A 19,591-nucleotide genomic window follows, 5' to 3' on the forward strand; every position below is an offset into this window, starting at 1 on the left:
CTTCCTAAGGGGGGGATGTGTAATAGAACAGGGAAGTGGAGGATTGTGTTAGCTCAGGAAGTGGGTCTGTTTGAGGCTTTGAGCTCAGTATGAACACTGCTTCCCTGCAACAGACACCCAGGTCGGCCTTTCCTGTGTTCATAACCACAGTACAGTGAGATGGATTCTGAGAGGTTGTCAGTGTATGTTCACTGTTAAAGTGCCAAGTGTTGTCCTGTGATCACCAGGCTCAACTTCAGGAAGCTAAGCGCCGCTGGGACGAGCTCCAGAACTACCTCCACAATGTCAACGCAGAGAGGGAGAAACTTCATGCTGCTAAAGAAGGTGCTCAGAGATTCTATAAACAGACCTCTGAAACGCAAACTAATGCACGACTCATTGCCAATATGTAACAAATGTTACATGTGACGAAGGTGATATGACTGGGTCTGGTGTCTCCTCTCTCAGAGCTGCAGAGCCAGCTGCTGGCGGTGGAGACCGAAATGAGCAATAAGAACAAGGAGATCCAGACGCTGCACAGCAGCCTGACCGACACCATAGTGTCCAAGGACCAGGTGGAGCAGAAGGTGATGCAGCTGCTGGAGGTGTCCCAGCACAGCCTGGCTGACAACTCAGCGCAGGTCCAGGTAGGGGAACACAGCCCTAATTGTTGTAATAACAGATGTGATGTGTATAACTATAACAACACATTCCCTAGTGTTTACATTCACCAGTGGTTGACAGTTAAACTTGGAAGTTATAGTTATTGTGCCAGGTATAAACAGGACTTCACATTCAGACCATTCGGGAAATGAGGGAGAGAAGTAGTTAAAGGGGAACAGTTTTAGTTGAGAGACTGAGATGGGCCAAATATTTGAAGTATTTTTGTATTTATATTTTTCATATGCTGGTATGTACTCAACATCCTTTTAATCCTGACAGGATCTCCTGAGGGAAAACAGTGGCCTTCAGACCCAGATTGAGACTCTGCAGAACCAGTTGAGCGCACAGGTATGTTTCACCCTTTAGTTCATCAACAAGAGTTCATATGTTTATATGTACAGTACCAGTCAAAGTTTGGACACACCTACTCATTCAAGGGTTTTTCTTTATTTTTACTATTTTCTACATTGTAGAATAATGGTGACGATGTCAGAAGTATGAAATAACACAAATGGAATCATGTAGTAACTAAAAAAGTTAAAATATATTTGAGATTCTTCAAAGTAGCCACCCTTTGCCTTGATGACAGCTTTGCACACTCTTGGCATTCTCTCAACCAGCTTCATGAGGAATGCATTTCCAACAGTCTTGAAGTAGTTCCCACATATGCTGAGCACTTGTTGGCTGCTTTTCCTTCACTCTGCAGTCCAACTCATCCCAAACCATCTCATTTGGGTTGAGGTCAGGTGATTGTGGAGGCCAGGTCATCTGATGCAGAACTCCATCACTCTCCTTCTTGGTCAAATAGCCCTTACACAGCCTGGAGGTGTGTTTTGGGTAATTGTCCTGTTGAAAAACAAATTATAGTCCCACTAAACTCAAACCAGATGGGATGGCATATCACTGCAGAATACTGTGGTAGCCATGCTGGGTAAGTGTGCCTTGAATTCTAAATAAATCCCCAACAGTGTCACCAGCAAAGCACCCTACATCACACCTCCTCCATACTTCTCGGTGGGAACCACACATGCGGAGATCACCCGTTCACCTACTCTGCGTCTCACAAAGACACAGCAGTTGTAACCAAAAATCTCACATTTGGACATTGATTGTGTTTCGTGGCCCAAGCCAGTCTCTCTTTCTTATTGGTGTCCTTTTAGTAGTGGTTTCTTTGCAGCAATTTGACCATGGAAGCCTGATTCACTCAACATCAACTATTCAGAGGAGACTGTCTGTTACTTGAACTCTCTGAAGCATTTGTTTGGGCTGCAATCAGGTGCAGTTAACTCTGATGAACTTATCCTCTGCAGCAGAGGTAACTGGGTCTTCCTTTCTTGTGGTGTTCCTCATGAGGGCCAGTTTCATCATAGCGCTTGATGGTTTTTGTGACTGCACTTGAAGAAACGTTCAAAGTTCTTGAAATTTTCCAGATTGACTGAACTTCATCTCTTAAAGTAATGATGGACTGTCGTTTCTCTTTGCTTATTTGAGCTGTTCTTGCCATAATATGGACTTGGTCTTTTACCAAATAGGGCTATCTTCTGTATACCACCCCTACCTTGTCACAACACATTTGATTGGCTCAAACGCATTAAGAAGGAAAGTAATTCCACTATTTAAGGCACACCTGTTAATTGAAATACATTCCAGGTGACTACCTCATGTAGCTGGTTGAGAGAATGCCAAGAGTGTGCAAGGCTGTCATCAAGGCAAAGGGTGGCTACTTTGAAGAATCCCAAATATAAAATATATTTGGATTTATTTAACTTTTTTGGTTACTACATGATTCCATATGTGTTATTTCATCATTTGATGTCTTTACTATTATTCTACAATGTAGAAAATAGTAAAAGATCAAGAAAAACCCTTGAATGAGTAGGTGTGTCTAACCCTTTTTGACTGGTACTGTATATGTGAGTGTGTTGTGACCACTGTCTTCTCTTCTCTTTCAGGCCACTACTGTATCCCACTTTGAGGAGCTACAGAAGCTGTAAGTGTTTCCCCAGCCCACTTGCACATCTGTGTAGCCTGATCCTTGAATGTCCGTCTGTTCCTTATAATGTCCTCTCTGACTCTTGTCCCTGTCATATGGGTTGTGTTGCTGACTCTTGCCCTGTGTGGTTGTGTCCAGGCTGGCTGAGAAGGAGCTGCAGAGGAAGAGTCTGGAGGACTCCCTGAATGGTGAGAGGAGCAGTGGTGCCAGCAGGGAAACTAACATGCAGGTACCTACAGTAATACTGTCTAAACCCCCATTATTACACCAGCTCTGTAAAATACGGTCTGTTAACCGGATGGAATGTGTTGAGCTGTAGGAATGCTGCTCACAGTACATTGGATTGATTTGTGGGCTTACTATACATGGAAGTTATTTCTTTGTGAAGCATAGTAGCTAGTACAGTTATAAAACAGAACTATGATAAGCCCTCTGGGCTGCCTTTGTTCATTAAAACAAAGTAAATTAGCTGAAAATGATCATTAGGATAAAGATATTATCAAACTACTGTAGACCTACATGCACACTGTCAAATGAATAGTGATATCTCCTTTGTGTGAGATGAATGTTGTTGAATCTGGGCTTCCTGCCCTCACCCTCCTCTCTCCTCCACAGGCCATGCACAATGAGAACATGTCGCTGAAGGTAGAGCTCCAGAATCTGCAGGCTCAGATTTCTGAACAGGTCAGAAGTGAAACATGCCTGTTTTCTTAGATGGAACTCCTGCTGTGATCTCCCAGTTCCTCAGTATGTATAACTCTGACACACCCTCTCTCCCCATCTAGACTGCATCTCAGCTGACCTTGGATCAGTTCCAGAGGAGGTATGTGAGAACGGAGAGCATTACGACCACACCAGAAAACAATGCTCTACTTCACATTGACCGTGTCTCACTGTCTTTGTGTTGTTGACCCCCCCCCACACGCATGCACACACACACACACACACACAGTTTCCAAGAGCGGGAGGAGAACATCAAGACTGTGGAGGACCTGCTGAAGATGGGGCTGATTGAGGTGGCCAATAAGGAGGAGGAATTGAAGGTGAGCAGGGTTCAGGAATGAGCTTGATCATTCCCACCAGATAAACACCGTTTTGATCGTGCATTTTGTAAACAAAAATGATGATGAAGTGTTTGAAATCAAATTGCTTTCTCTGTCAGACTGTAAGAGAAGAGAAGGAGGTTCTGAAACAAGAGATAGAGGTTTTAAAGCTTCAGACTTCTGAACAGGTATGTTATGCACACTTTTTCCCCCCACACGGATCTACTGTCTCTTTTTATTTTGATAGTCTCAACTCCGTTCCCTCATTGATTCTCCCTCTTGTCTTTTCCTACTCTCAGACATTGTCCGATTCGATAGTGGATGCACTACAGAGCAAGTAAGTCAATGAAAATACCACTTTTCCCTTAGCAACTGCTATGAAACAGCTTGCCATATTCATGGTCAATTTGTTCTGTGTTCGCTAAGTTTTGTTGTTCTGTGTTTCAAGGATCCAAGAGAAAGATGAGCAGATTAAGTCAATGGAGGAGAGCCTACAGGCAGCACAGGAGAGTGACTCTAGCAATGGGATGACCATTGAGGTGTGTGTTCATAGTCTCTCTCTCTCTCAAAATTCAAGTTAAGTGCTTTATTGGCATGTGTTTAGACTTTTCCCAATGTTACTGTTTTGGTTCTAGACTGTGCTGTGTCTCCCTGCTGGGTGTTTGGTGTGACCCTGTGTTTGTTGTCCCTGCAGTCTCTGGAGCAGCAGGTGGTGGGGCTGGAGCAGCTGAGACAGAAGGAGACGGAGGACACCACCAGTGCCAGAAACCAGCTCCTAGAACTACAGACACAGTAAGCATAAGCCTACTGTACTATCCTTAAGCCTACTGTTCTACTCTTTCCTACTCGACTACTGCATTATACCCTGAGAAATTAGACTGACACACACTCTGTTGCAGGCTTGCTGCTAAGGACCAGGAGATCCAGACCCTACAGAGTGAGTTGGAGGCGAGGGCCAAGGAGGTGAGCGACAAGGTGCAGGAGCTACAGCAGCAACAGGTGAGCGAAGAGGTGGAAACAGTTCATCGGTCATCTGTATTGGCTGAATAGGAGAGGGTGAAAAATAATAAGATAAGTAATTTACTTTTTTTCTTGTTCTAGCTGACCCACACAGAAGCCCCAAGCCCGGAACTGCTGACAGCGTGAGTAACAGCAATACTTCACAGAATTCCCTTCAGTATACAGTAGGTGTCCCTTGGCATGGGGCTATCCAGCAGCGTTATGCTTGGTAATGTATGTGTGGTGGTGTTCTGTCCTCCAGGTTGGCAGAGAAGGAGAAGCAGGTGTCTGATCTCCAGGGAGAGCTGGCAAAGCTGAGGGAGTCCCTGGAGCTTCACAGGAGCAAGAACAACGTAGGTGTCCCGTCCTGTGCTGCAGACTGTCCTGCTGCTTCCCCAGCCCACACCCACACTACCTACCTCTCCAGTCTAGCCCTGACATACATCTGCAGACCTCATCCTGTAAATAATCTGTTAAACCAGGGGTTCTCAAACCCTTCCTCGGGGACCCCCCAGCCGTTCTATTTATTTAAACTATTCTGGAGCTAACACACCTGATTCAACTTGTCATCTAATTATCAAGACCTTGACTAGGTGAATCGGATGAGTTAGAAAAGGGCTACAACAAAATTGTGACATGTCTGGGGGGTCCCTGAGAGGTTTGAGAACCACTGCCCTAAACCACACCCCTCAGTGATGTCACTCTACCCATTCATCTGCAGTCCTGTGCACCTCTGCTTCAAATTAATAATCTCACTCTACTCATTTTCCCAAGTGGATAAATTGCATTTTGTCGCAGACTATGAATGAAATTAATTAAGCTACTTGAAATTATTCAAGTCAGTAATTTCTCTACCATTTACATTTTAGTCCTGTTAATTTGAAATTCCATGCTTATGTTGGCTAAGGCTTTCTACAATCAAACAGCATAGTTAAGGGCTGTCAGTCTACTCTGCTCTGTTCATGGCCATGTTTACAAGGAGTCCCTATTTCTGTGTCCACAGTATAACAACAGCCTTGTTTTACAGAGACTGAGAGCTACCTTGTTGACTAGCTCTGTATAACGTGATTTGGCTTTTTCTATCTAGGTACATTTGACTTTTGGCAGTGAGCTGCAGCTCTCCTTCAGATTCTTTCAGTGTCTATCCCAAAGACCTCTACTAAGTGACTAACTGTTTGTTTTTGCCGATACAATTTAGTGGCCGATCCTTTCAAAGACTCAATCGTTAGATGGGCAGCACATGTTAAGCTGCGCTTGACCCTTAGACTGGTTTACAGGTAAAGTGCAGTGAGGATTTTCTTTTAAACCTACACTCAGAAACAGGATAGGACAGCTGTACAGAAAAGGAGAGTAGAAAATAGTATTAGCTAATGGTTCTCTGTTCGTCCCTATATGAATTGTTTGTGTTGGTCACTGCATACTTTTCCCTGAGGCTGAACTGAAAGTCGTATCTCTTTTGAAACTGACCAGGAGCTTTGGGTGAAAAACTGGAGCGCTATGGAGGCTCTGGCAGCCACCGAGTCCATGCTTCAGGGGAAACTTGGCAAAGCCCTCAAGGTTCGGACGCTGCTTCCAGTCTGCTTCACTCTAGATTGAAAACTTGATTCAACCCCAAACAGCTATTGCCATACTCGACCAGTGAGATTACTCCATGATTCATACATATGCTGCTGCATACTGATTTCTCCCCTCTTTCTGCACTCTGGCCCTGAATAATTGTCTCCATTAGCTATTCCTCTCTCAGGAATATCAGGAAGACTAATGAACTTTATGCACTTTACCACGGCTGTTCTTGAGTTCTGCTTGCTATTCTGCGCTAGAATCTGCTTTACTTATACAGTTGTATAACTACATAAATTCCAGTGCAAAGTAAAACTGTGAATTGAAAGTGAGTGTGCAGTGACTGACTCCAGATTTCATGTAGCGGGATGGTCATAATGAGTTTGTGATCCATGATCTTTGTGATGCTCCTCTCACTTCCTGCCATGTGCTTCTCTCATTTCCTTTCCCCAATTCTGCATGTGTTCCATTATGCTTTGTGATGTGTATACACTGACATCAATACAGCCATCAGCCGCTAGTGAAATTCTATTCCAAGAAATTTGATCCTGCAGAATTGCCGTTTAGAAAATGATGTCCAGATTATGTGCAAAGTGTCAACATCATTATTTTGTGTAAAATCATTTTTGAAAACATGCTAAAATAACAGTGATACCATTGATCAACATACAGAAATCTTTCAGTTTGTGTACGCCACCACCTTACTGCATTGACCTATATACTGAACAAAAATATAAACGCAGCATGTCACAATTTTAAATCGGCAGTGGTGGAAAAAGTACCCAATTGTCATACTTGAGTTAAAGTAAAGATACCTTCATAGAAAATGGCTCAAGTAAAAGTGAAAGTCACCCAGTACATACTACTTGTGTAAAATATACTTAAGTATGAATCATTTCAAGCTCCTTCAATTAAGCAAACCAGTAGGCACAATTTTATTTTTGTATTTTATTTACGGATAGCCACGGGTACACTCCAACACATTTACAAACAAAGCATGTGTGTTTAGTGACTCTGCCAGATCAGAGACAGTGGGGATGACCAGGGACGTTCTCTTGATAAGTGTGTGAATTGGACCAGGGAAAATGTATGGTGTAAAAATTGCATCCTTTTATTTAGGAATGTAGTAAAGTAAAAGTTGTCAAATATGAAGTACAGATCCACAAAAAATGTACTTTAAAGTATTTTTACTTAAGTACTTTACACCAATTGAAATAAATAAATGAGGCTCTAATCTATGGATTTCATATGAGAATGGGAATACAGATTGGTCACATGCTGTATCTTAAAAAAAAAAAGTAGGTGTGTGGATCAGAACCAGTCAGTATCTGGTGTGACCACCATTTGCCTCATGCAGTGCGACACATCTCCTTTTGCATAGAGTTGATCAGGCTGTTGATTGTGGCCTGTGGAATGTTGTCCTACTGGGTCGAAGTTGCTGGATATTGGCGGGAACTGGAACACACTGTCTTACAGGTCGATCCAGAGCATCCCAAACCTGCTCAATGGGTGACATGCCTGGTGAGTATGCAGGCCATGGAAAAAGTGGGACATTTTCAGCTTCCAGGAATGGTGTACAGACCCTTGCGATATGTGGCCGTGCGTTGTCATGCTGAAGAAACTTGAGGTGATGGCGGCGGATGAGTGGCACGACAATGGACCTCAGGAACTCGTCGCGGCATCTCTGCATTCAAATTCCCATTGATACAATGCAATTCTGTTCGTTGTCTGTCGCTTATGCCTGCCCATAACCCCACCGCCACCATGGGGCACTCTGTTTCTAACACTGACATCTGCAAACTGCTCACCCACACAATGCCATACACGTGCTCTGTGGTTGTGAAGCCGGTTGGACATTCTCTCCAATGACATTGGAGGTGGCCTACGGTAGTGAAATTAACATTAAATTCTCTGGCAACAGCTCTGGTGGACATTCTTGCAGTCAGCATGCCAATTGCACGCTCCCTCAACTTTTGGCATCTGTAACGTTGCATTGTGTGACAATTTTTCAGATTTGCGAGAAATACGCTATTTTGTATTTTATATTTTTAGTTTAGTGTAGAAACCAGACTAATATTGACACAAGTTCCTCTGCTGTAGCTGCTGTTAATATCCACCCAGCTGTTTCCTAGGGGTTTTTCCTAGTCCTCTTCATTAGTGAGAATATGATCTGCCATTACCCTTTGCTTAGCCGTATGTATTTAGGGACCCACTAATAAACCATAGACTAACAGATTGCTCTCCTACTATAAACAGTTGTGGGGGTTCGGTATATTTTTGCCACAGTTCTAACCCCTAATGACTTGCTCCTCATGTCCATAAAGCAGACCGGGTACATGGTGAACTGATTTTCCCAGCAGCTGCTCTCGGCCATCTTGGTACAGTAAAAATGGCTTTCATTTAAGCTGAGTGTAGGAGTTCCTGGACACCTGTTGTGTGCTCTCAGGAAAATGCATGCTCACACACAATCCAAAGCATATGTCACAGCGTAGATCCCTTTCCCCTTACAACACAAGGTGTTAATGAGAGTAGAGGTGGATGTGCCAGGACATCTCTCTCCTCCTGAGAGTTTCAAGCCCTGTGCAGCTAGTGTGATTAATGGTACCAACGTAGTGGGTTTTGTTTGGTGGTTCTTCATCACGGAAGCACGTGTGGTGCTCTATGGGAAGAATGTTAGCTCCTCTGGGGCATTACTGCAACTGAATGAACAAGAGTGAGTAACATGTTCCTCCTTGAAAGGACACCAATGTGAACTTTGTGAACCTGTGGAGAGCAGAGCGGGGTCTAAACTTAATGAACTCGTCTCGTGGTGGTGCGTGGCTGCTGAACGCTGGGGTGGATGAATACTTGCTTGAAGCACACTCAATAAATGAGCAGTTGAAAATGTTAGCTGTTTGTTACACTGGAGTGTCGTGGAGAGGGAGTTGTGTTTGTCACAGGCCATGCTCCTGTATGCACTCTGAGATGGGAGAGGTGAAACCAAGTGAGCAGAGAGGTAGCGATTTGAGTTGTTGGATGTTTTCCTGCACAGCTGTGTGTGTGTGTGTGTGTGTGTGTGTGTGTGCGTGAGCCCTGAGTGTAGTCCATGTTGAACGTCCCCTTTTCTCTTCCTTCTCGCTCTCCTCTACCTCTTCAGGAGCACCAGACAGCCCTGGAGACAGCTCAGGTAGAGTGTCGAGATGTTTTGCACAGACTGCTACCCAACGTGCCTCTGCCTGCTGAACATGTAAGGTCTCACAATACAGTATATAATATGCCATTTAGCAAACACTTTTACCCAAAGCGACTCAGTCATGCATGCATACGTTTTACAAATGGGTGTCCCGGGAATTGAACCCACTATACCATGCTCTACCAACTGCCATACAGAGAACCACATGATGTGATATTAAATTCTAAGTTAATCTGTTCTACATGGTCTATTGTTGTGTATCTCTCAGAACCACCAGGAGTGGCTGCAGAGGTTTGAGACTGCAGTGAAAGAGGCCCCAGCAGCAGAGGTGACCCTAGCAGCAGAGCCCAGACCTTCAGCTCCAGGGTGCTCAGAGGACACCAAGGTTTCCTTTTACAAAGACTTGTATGTTTTAAAATGTCTGAGAACTGGGGTGGAAAGAAGTGAAACCAGGGCTGTTCCTTTCACCAGATATTGGCTGATAAGCTGAAGGAATCAGAAGAGGCCCAGAAGGTTCTACAGAAAGATTGTGAGACATACAAGAAAGTGTTGGCTGAGACGGTGAGGCGACGCTCTCTATCAGTGTCCTGTAGATGACGTTAGAAAGGTGTCGTGAGGAGGCTGTGAAACTAACCTGTAATAACCTCTACTGTCCACAGGAGGGCATCCTGCAGCGCCTCCAGAGCAGTGTAGAGCAGGAGGAGTCTCGCTGGAAGGTGAAGCTGAATCTGTCACAGACAGAGCTGAAAGAGGTGAACACTGAAGAACATTAAATTAACCTCAAATTGTTTATATTGCACTTTTAACAATATCATTGGTATGTGTGGTGCAGTGGAGACTGGTGGGAGGAGCTATAGGAGGACGGGCTCATTGTAAGGCTGGAATGGAATAAATGGGACAACATCAAACACATGGAAACCACGTTTGACTCCGTTCCTTCATTTCCGCCATTACAATCACCTCCTATAGGTCCTTCCACCAGCATCCACTGGTGTGGTGCTTATAGTCACTCTCCTGCCCTTTCTTTCCTAGATGAGTGTGAAAGTGGCAGCACTGGAGCAGGAGGTGGACAGGATGAGTGACCTCGGGGAGCTGGACAACGTCAGTCCTTCAGTTTAATACTTTACATACCGCTCAGCAATTGTATTATTTAGTCACTTTACATCAGTTGACACATTCAATTTAATAGATTTTCATACATAGCTAAAAATGCAATATTTTGTTTGTCCATAGTTGAGAAGGGACAAGCAGTACCTTGAGTCTGAGCTGGAGAGAGCAGAGCACGAGAGCGTCACCTATGTGACGGAGGTCAGCGAGGTGAGCTGACTCAACTTCCTGTCATCTACCTGTCATACTCGGTCATTTCATAGTGGTTATCCATCTATGTAGTCATAGGGGCGGCAGGTAGCTAACTTGATGGCTCTTATACAGAAGCAGTCAGGCAGAATGAGGAGTTGAATTTGGTAAGCCTTGCTCACCCATATAGGTAGAGCTCCCGTAACCTGTCCCTCCTCCCTACTTCACCAGCACCACCACCCAATGTTATCTCTGGGGTCATCACCTGCCTGGGGAATACATGGTTCTCAATGTCCTTTGGGAGTCATGGTTCTCAATGTCCTTTGGGAGTCATTCCAGTTATCTATCTACAACCTCTGGATACACTAGTGATATAAGTTTAAATGCAACAGGCTAAACTGTTTTTATATGCATATGTAAGGTGGGTTTTCTTTGCTTTTTGTGGGAAGTTATATTCTTAGTGTAACGATAGACTGAGCTATTAGTATCATTGTTTATAGATGGACCTTCCTTACTCGTGATAGGACAGACTTAAAACGCTACTGTTTCCATCCTGCACACTATCCACTATCCCCCTCAAACTCAACTCTGGACCTTGAAGCCAGTTCCACTGTTTTTTTCCCCCCTTGTTCTCCTATTGTCAGGAACTGATTTAGCTAGGTGCAATTATCAGGTAGAACAGAAAGCTTCCGGACCTCATAGAGTAAGAGTTGAATAGCCCTGCACTATCCCATCACTACCACTAAAAGGCTGACGGTGGCTTTCTGCTACTCCTGTACAGGCCAATGAGCTTCTCTATGTCAGCCATCTTTGGGGATACATTCTATGTCTTCAACTGCACGCACACTTTCATCATATTATCATTCATTTGCCTCCACACACAGTTGAAACATTTTCAATGTCTGTCTCTTGTCACCCTTCTGTCTGTGAATGCCTTCAAGGATACCTGAACATTTTATGTTTTTTCAGTTGACAATGCATTAAAAAAAATAATGTTTGTCAGTGTCTAGCTAATTATTATTAGTTTAGTAGATACAGCTACATGTCTACCTCAACTGCTCTAAAAGCCAAGTGAAAACAGTTTTGGTGTATGCAAAACAGATGTTTGCATTTTATTGGTAGAAATGTACAAATATATCACCTCATGTACATGCAAATTCCCCCCTCCAAACAGTTTGAGATCAGATTTCACCAGGAGTGGAACGGTCATTGTCATGTGTTAAGTGTCTCATTTCTCTGTTGGTGTTTGGTTGCAGCTGAAGACCCAGCTGACTGAGACTCTGTCTAAACTGGAGACTGAGGAGCATGAGAGGCAGAAGGTGGCTGGGGATCTCTATAAGGTATGACAACCCCTCAGGATTGGACTACCATAAGTTTATGTTTGGATGTACATTGTTGTTAGAGAAATTGTTTGTTACCAGTCCCAAGTCTAGAATGAAACACTCTAGGAGCTAAATCCACTCTGAACATTTGAATATGTGGATGTGTTGAACACGTTTATATTACCTGAAATGTAAGCTTAAATGTTTCTTGTAATTTCCCCCATCCTGCTCCACCTCAGGCCCAGCAGTCTCTGGATCTGATCCAGGAGGAGTTCTGCAAAGAGACCAGCCAGGGTGACCTGATAGAGAACAGCAACCTCTCATCACACGTAAGACTTACTGGAGGGGAAGGGGAACTTTGTCTGTGGCAAAGTTTTTATTTTAAATATTTGTTTTGAAGTCAGTCACGCATATGATCTAGGTAGTGTACATTCGTGGTAAAAACACAGGTAGCTATGAGTATTTGTAATATTGTATGTTAAATGTAACCAGTCTTTACCTAGGTGTAGTTTTATTGACCAGTAGGTGTAGTTTTATTGACCAGTAGGTGTAGTTATATTGAAAGTGACCAGAGGGGAGTAACTAAACCGTCCCTCAGGAGGATATTGACAGGAAGGAGAAGAAGACTGCAGGCCTAAACAAAACTGTGAGGGAACTGCAGCAGCTGCTACTGGCTGTCAACCGGCAACTCACCAAGGGACAAGAGGCGGTAGGACATTGGATAACTCAGCAATCAAAAGAAGTCTTTGAAATATAGGAGTCAATTTACAATAAATGGAGGGTATAACTGGAATGTAAGTCTTTGTTGTAACTCTAAAGAGATATTGAACTGTGCTTTCTTGCAGGAATCAGACTTGCCTGAAGTATAGGGAGGGGAGGATGGACCCTCTCTAGAGACAACCTCTCCACCTCTACCTCTCCTATCATGCACTCATCCTCTCCTGCTATACTCCTCGCTTTCCCTTTCACCTGTACTGTAGGCAGCCTCTTGCTGACCCCATGCCCAGTGCTGACCTATAACCTCTGACCCCCACCTGCTCCTCCTCAGCAGGGTCAGGGAGAGACCTGGCTGGGCCCCAGAGCAGAGGGGCTCCCTTAAACTACAAACACGCCGAACACCAAACCAGACCTTACTACTGCAAAGTCCCACCACATTCCTCATGATCCCAACAGCACAGCCAGAACTAAAGGCATCCTACACATTCAGACTGTGTGGCACCCCCCTGTTTAGTACCCCTTTTTTTCAATGGAACGCTTTGAATACATCGTATTTCTCTGTTAGTTTTCTTTGTCAAGAAGGCGATGAAGTGGATTCCTGAATTAACTTTGGGTTCTTTGTCCTTTTAAGTTAAAAAAGAAACAAATGTATTGTTTAAAAAAGTAACTGTTAGGACCTGCTGACTGTACACTACAATTGTTGATCTCTTTGACTCCTGTCCTGACAACTCAAACATGTACTGTACATGTGCTGATTCATGAATACATAACTACTGTACATGCATACTTTGGCTGAGTATTGGGAGGGGAAGGGGAGGGTCCCAGCATGTCAGATGGGACACTAAGTAACTGTAACCATGGAGATCCGTAGAGGAAGTCTGTAAGTGCAGAGCCAGTAGGAGGGAGGCTGTGGCTTTGCCTCGCTGTGGGAGCAGAACGACAGGTCTACCGAGCTGAGGTTTTTAATCCTTCTGTAACTATTAGAGGAATCCCATATTATCTGTAATCAAACGCTCGCTATATTGTTGGTAATTTCATTAACACTGAATATTTTGGGGGGGGGGGGTTTGTAACAGGTGATCGTTAGTAAAAGGGATGCTTGAAAAATCTGCTTAGTGTCCTGTCTTCAGTTCTGCTCATCTTGACTGCACTTTCTTTGCCATACCACTGAGGGGCACCAATCTTCCAGACCTTACCTCTGCTTTTAAGAGCAAAGATGGGGCCTAGTTCATTGCAATTTTATCCATTCTACACTTACAAAATCAACCCCTCAACACATCTAGAAACCACCTTGAAATGTTGTGCCTACTTGAGGGTTGAGGGAAGCTTTTTTTCGTTGCTTTCATCTATCGGATACTTTCAGACCTATGAAATTTAATTTAGACCCGAACTAAACAAAGGGAAGGCCATTAACTCTGCTCAGTTTTTACGCTGATGACCAACGTTCTAAGTGCATGACTAATAAATAGAATAATGTAAAGCTGTCCTCCCCTTTCAAGACAATCATGTTGCTGTCATGTGGTGGGTGTAATTTTAGGACACAGGAGGGCAATCGTGTGATTATGGTGTGTTAGCATGACACCTCAATTATGAAACTTTGTGTGACCCAGGTTGCCATCAGGATGGCAACGAAACGTTACTCAACAGGTTAATTCCGCATTCTTGCAAAACATTGTGCAACACGTTGATTCATCATGCTATAGTTTAGTGGAAGTATGGCTGTGGGCTGAAATGGTATAAATAGCTGGGGTTTAGCTAGAATAATGACTGTGGCTGTGGTAACTAGTGACGAAATAATAGATCGCCAAGAAGGACAAGGAAATATCAGGTTTGTCACTGGCAGCTGTACAAGCAGTGGATCAGTGAATTACATATCCTGCTTTTACCTTCCATTCCCGGTGGAGTTCAACATGTTAGGGAGGACATCACATCTCTGGCGTATACTTCTGACCACATTCAGATGATTCAGAGGGGTTGAGTTAAATACCGAAGACACATCTCGGTTGAATGACTAGGTATCCCTTTCCAATATACTGTAGTTCATTTAAGAATTAGCCTTGAGTGTTTGTTCCCGACTTTACCTTAGCTAAGACTGAGAGGAAACACCAGTTCTAAAATGGCATGATCATAGAATTGACATTGTGTGTGTGAGTCAATGTAGTACACTCATTGCTCTGCGCTTGTCACCTGTAAACCTGCATGTGGTCCTTCAGGACTGAAGAATAACAACAGGACTTTTGTTCAGCACAGGGGTCAGGGGAGAAAGTAGCACAGGATCAGCACATTCCAAAAATTCTCCCACTGTCATGCTGCAGTCAGCTGATTATGGGCCTTAGCCATCATGGAGACCTAGCTATCGACAAAACAGGCGCCACACCATAACCTCAGCATAACCCTCTCTACCCTGATATGATACAGGACCGTACATCAGTGCCTCTGTCAAACAACTTAAACAGTTTCACTTTCCTATGATGCAGATCTCCAGGAATCCCGTCTCTAGATTTCTCACACACATGCATTGTCCTGTGAAGTATATCTCACTCTGTTTAAATAATGACTAGTCTGTTCTTGGAAGTCTTATGCCCACTGTGCAGCCGTATTCATCGACCTGGCCAAGGCTTTTGACTCTGTCAATCACCACATTCTTATCGGCAGACTCAACAGCCTTGGTTTCTCAAATGATTGCCTCGCCTGGTTCACCAACTGCTTCTCTGATAGAGTTCAGTGTATCAAATCGGAGGGCCTGTTGTCCGGACCTCTGGCAGTCTCTATGGGGGTACCACAGGGTTCAATTCTCAGGCTGACTCTTTTCTCTGTATATATAAATGATGTCGCTCTTGCTGCAGGTGATTCCCCGATCCACCTCTACGTAGACACCATTCTGTATACATCTGGCCCTTCTTCGGACACTGTGTTAACTAACCTCCAGACGGGCTTCAATGCCATACAACTCTCCTTCCATGGCCTCCAACTGCTCTTAAATGCAAGTAAAACTAAATGCATGCTCTTCAACCGATCGCTGCCCGCCCCTCCCGCATCACTACTCTGGACGGTTCTGACTTAGAATATGTGGACAACTACAAAACCTAGGTGTCTGGTTAGACTGTGAACTCTCCTTCCAGACTCACATTAAGCATCTCCAATCCAAAATTAAATCTAGAATCGGCTTCCTATTTCGCAACAAAGCATCCTTCACTCATGCTGCCAAACATACCCTCGTAAAACTGACCATCCTACCGATCCTCGACTTCGGTGATGTCATTTACAAAATAGCCTCCAACACTCTGCCTCCAATTGGTTGAGTAATCTATCACAGTGCCATCTGTTTTGTCACCTGACGCTCTCGTTGGCTGGCCCTCGCTTCATACTCGTCGCCAAACCCACTGGCTCCAGATCATCTACAAATCTCTGCTAGGTAAAGCCCCGCCTTATCTCAGCTCACTGGTCACCATAGCAGCACCCACCCATGGCACGTGCTCCAGCAGGTATATTTCACTGATCACCCCCAAAGCCAATTATTCCTTTGGCTGCCTTTCCTTCCAGTTCTCTGCTGCTAATGACTGGAACGAACTGCAAAAATCACTGAAGCTGGAGACACATCTCTCTCCCTAGCTTTATGCACCAGCTGTCAGAGCAGCTCACAGATCACTGCACCTGTACATAACCCATCTGTAAATAGCCCATCCAACTACCTCATCCCCATACCTTATTTATTTATCTTGCTCCTTTGCACCCCAGTATCTCTAATTGCACATTTATTTATATATAATATATATATTCTGCACATCTACCATTCCAGTGTTTAATTGCTATATTGTAATTACTTTGCCACCGTGGTCTATTTACTGCCTTACCTCCCTCATTTGCACATACTGTATATAGACTTTTTCTACTGTATTATTGACTGTATGTTTGTTTATTCCATGTGTCACTCTGTGTTGTTGTATGTGTCGAACTGCTTTGCTTTATCTTGGCCAGGTTGCAGTTGCAAATGAGAACTTGTTCTCAACTAGACTACCTGGTGAAATAAAAAACAAAATAAGAATGTATGAGAGAAGTAGTTTAAATGAGTTCCATGTGAAGTTTAAGGAACTGTCACTGAAATAGTACTCTACAATCACATCCCATTCCCACAAGCTCTTAACACACGTACACACTCTCTCACAGTCTAAGACGTCCAGGGAACTTGACCACTCCTGTTGCCGGGGGAGGGCATGGAGGAACTAGGAAGGAACATAGGAGCTTTGTCTTCAATACGTCATCATGGCTCATACAGTTAGTCACTATTGTGCAATTTGTTGCATTGAGTCTCTGTTCCATGCCTATTACCAAGAAACATCTGACTTTGTACTCACGCACACACACTCAAGCCAGACCCACCTCCACAGAGCAGCTCTCTCTGCATCTGCTCCCCATCAGTGTGGTATGTGCTAGAGAGCTTTTGATCTCCCTGCTTTGTGTGTGTGTATGTTTGGTGGTGGGTGTGTGTGTGTGGTGGGGGGGGGGTATTGAAAGGGAGTCTCATGGTGCTCTTTTAAACAGACAATACCCTCTCTATGAAATGGGGGGACAAAGACTGCCTCACACAAAAGGGCTGTAAATAGTTATTATACCCCAGGCTGTTAAGATTAGCCTGACAGGAAGAACGTTGGGGTATATAGCACAAGCAGCTAGACAGACATAGAGTTTTATCTGTAGTAACAGTAGTATTAATGGAATGATATGGAGAACCATGAACGTAACCAACAAATGCCATGGTTTAAAGTGGGTTGCTGTATTACTTACAGATGGATAGACAGGATTAGTACATCAAAAATAACATCAAGTTGTGGTTTCCCCTTTTCGCCGTGGTTTCCCCTCACTACCTTTTTGTTTTTGTGTTAACTGTTATTGCATTTTTAAACTGAACACCACCTCAAACAGGTTGTAATAGCAGAGTGGAGCACCTCACTGAAGGGGGGCTCAATGCGCTATTTACAATGGAGAGTTAGGAGGAATGGGGCACTTAGCCAAGCAGAGCCTTGTGAAAACAACTGAGACAGCCATGTATTGATGAGGGTGGTAGACAGAAGTGTAGAAGTGGCACATTCATCAGAAAGGTGTGACAACGACTGGACATATAGGATAGGGGAACCGGAGGGACTTCCTAGTTGGAAATGTGAGATTAATTTAACATTGGTTTGGCTGCTGCCACTTTTAGCTCAGTAAGACTGACAGTGAATGGCATTTCACCATTGAGTAACAGCGAATCACTTTGAAGTGAGGCTAGATGCTTGCTGGAAGGTGTAAGTCAGAGATATTCACTCCTGGAGGTAACAGGGTACTTTGCCCCAGCTCCCCCCATTATAAATAGCCAACTAATTGCAGCCTTGGACTGGGTGTCTAATGTATATTTTAGTGAGCATGCAGTTTCTGTGTTATTCACTTGAGGCAGAACTGCTGACTTTGTCTTTGACCAGAGAGAATGGTCTGATTTGGCCCGTCAGCACTGTGGCCCCCCATAGTTTGTCACAGGAGACAACAGTATTTACATTTTCATCACTCACTCGCAACACAAAACCGAGAGGATATAATTTGGGTCTGCTCAGTTTCACACTGCATTAAAAATAAGTTGTCATAATATGTTTAGAAAGCCAGTCAGAGGGTTTGCGCTCAGGCTAGAATGAAAAGTGGATGGTGCGTGAGAGAGTGAGAAAAGTACTAGCACTCAAAACCATGAAAAGGAATAACCTAAGGAGGCTTAATTTAATCCATGCTCAAAATAATACAAAAAGTGAAAGCGCAAGGTGCTAATAAAACTAAAAAAAGGAACGGAGCATTTGTTTCGGCCTTACACGCATGTTGATTTTGTTTCGGCCTTACACGCATGTTGATTTTGTTTCGGCCTTACACGCATGTTGATTTTGTTTCGGCCTTACACGCATGTTGATTTTGTTTCGGCCTTACACGCATGTTGATTTTGTTTCGGCCTTACACGCATGTTGATTTTGTTTCGGCCTTACACGCATGTTGATTTTGTTTCGGCCTTACACGCATGTTGATTTTGTTTCGGCCTTACACGCATGTTGATTTTGTTTCGGCCTTACACGCATGTTGATTTTGTTTCGGCCTTACACGCATGTTGATTTTGTTTCGGCCTTACACGCATGTTGATTTTGTTTCGGCCTTACACGCATGTTGATTTTGTCCAACCACACCAGACGTGATCAGGACACGTGTGTTGAAATATCAAAATAAACTCTGAACCAACTATATTAATTTGGGGACAGGTCGAAAAGCATTAAACATTTATGGCAATTTAGCAAGCTAGCTTGCTGTTGCTAGCTAATTTGTCCTGGGATATAAACATTGAGTTGTTACTTTACCTATTCTGACAATTAATCCACAGATAAAATGGTAAACCGAGTTAGTTTCTAGTGATCTCTCCTCCAGGCTTCTTCTTCTTTGGACTTTATATGGTGGTTGGCAACCAACTTTAAGGTGCATTACCATCACCAACTGACTGGAGTGTGGACCTCAGTTCATCTTTCAATCACCCACGTGGGTATATGTTCCAAAAAAACAATGAGGAGATGGCACGTGGGTATATGCTCAAAAAAAACAATGAGGAGATGGGAGAGGCGGGACTTGCAGTTCTTCAAGCATCACAAATAGAACTAAGTTCTATTTTAGCGGCTGGCTACGCAGACGTTCGTTGACGCGAGCGAGCAGTGTGGGTGCAATGATTGACATGTATGTGTACATTTATTTTGCAACACCCAAGTGCGCCACGCGAGCGGTGTGGTCAGCATGTTACATCTCTTTCCAATGATATGTGTTCAGAATGTTATGCCTTCATCAGTGCTGT

General features: G+C 43.8%; 1 protein-coding gene across 2 annotated transcripts in view; it reads left to right on the forward strand.

Moving 5' to 3' along the window:
• Window positions 1-13,855, forward strand: part of ktn1 (kinectin 1) — a 33,664-nt gene extending 19,809 nt beyond the window's left edge. The window contains exons 9-34 of one of the 2 annotated variants that reach the window (XM_042325388.1): window positions 228-324; window positions 448-626; window positions 922-990; window positions 2,595-2,632; window positions 2,774-2,864; window positions 3,251-3,319; window positions 3,421-3,458; window positions 3,588-3,678; window positions 3,798-3,866; window positions 3,978-4,015; window positions 4,127-4,217; window positions 4,373-4,470; window positions 4,578-4,677; window positions 4,780-4,820; window positions 4,940-5,030; window positions 6,148-6,234; window positions 9,374-9,463; window positions 9,678-9,794; window positions 9,881-9,970; window positions 10,069-10,161; window positions 10,442-10,510; window positions 10,643-10,726; window positions 11,962-12,045; window positions 12,267-12,356; window positions 12,626-12,736; window positions 12,873-13,855. In XM_042325388.1, the coding sequence (XP_042181322.1) occupies window positions 228-324; window positions 448-626; window positions 922-990; window positions 2,595-2,632; window positions 2,774-2,864; window positions 3,251-3,319; window positions 3,421-3,458; window positions 3,588-3,678; window positions 3,798-3,866; window positions 3,978-4,015; window positions 4,127-4,217; window positions 4,373-4,470; window positions 4,578-4,677; window positions 4,780-4,820; window positions 4,940-5,030; window positions 6,148-6,234; window positions 9,374-9,463; window positions 9,678-9,794; window positions 9,881-9,970; window positions 10,069-10,161; window positions 10,442-10,510; window positions 10,643-10,726; window positions 11,962-12,045; window positions 12,267-12,356; window positions 12,626-12,736; window positions 12,873-12,896 (2,139 nt within the window). In that variant the 3' untranslated portion in view covers window positions 12,897-13,855. The remainder of the gene's footprint in view (window positions 1-227; window positions 325-447; window positions 627-921; window positions 991-2,594; window positions 2,633-2,773; window positions 2,865-3,250; window positions 3,320-3,420; window positions 3,459-3,587; window positions 3,679-3,797; window positions 3,867-3,977; window positions 4,016-4,126; window positions 4,218-4,372; window positions 4,471-4,577; window positions 4,678-4,779; window positions 4,821-4,939; window positions 5,031-6,147; window positions 6,235-9,373; window positions 9,464-9,677; window positions 9,795-9,880; window positions 9,971-10,068; window positions 10,162-10,441; window positions 10,511-10,642; window positions 10,727-11,961; window positions 12,046-12,266; window positions 12,357-12,625; window positions 12,737-12,872) is intronic. The other variant, XM_042325389.1, reaches the window with a different exon arrangement.
• The last annotated feature ends 5,736 nt before the right edge of the window (window positions 13,856-19,591 follow it).

The sequence above is a fragment of the Oncorhynchus tshawytscha genome, linkage group LG08 (assembly GCF_018296145.1).
Source record: "Oncorhynchus tshawytscha isolate Ot180627B linkage group LG08, Otsh_v2.0, whole genome shotgun sequence".
NCBI lineage: Eukaryota > Metazoa > Chordata > Actinopteri > Salmoniformes > Salmonidae > Oncorhynchus > Oncorhynchus tshawytscha.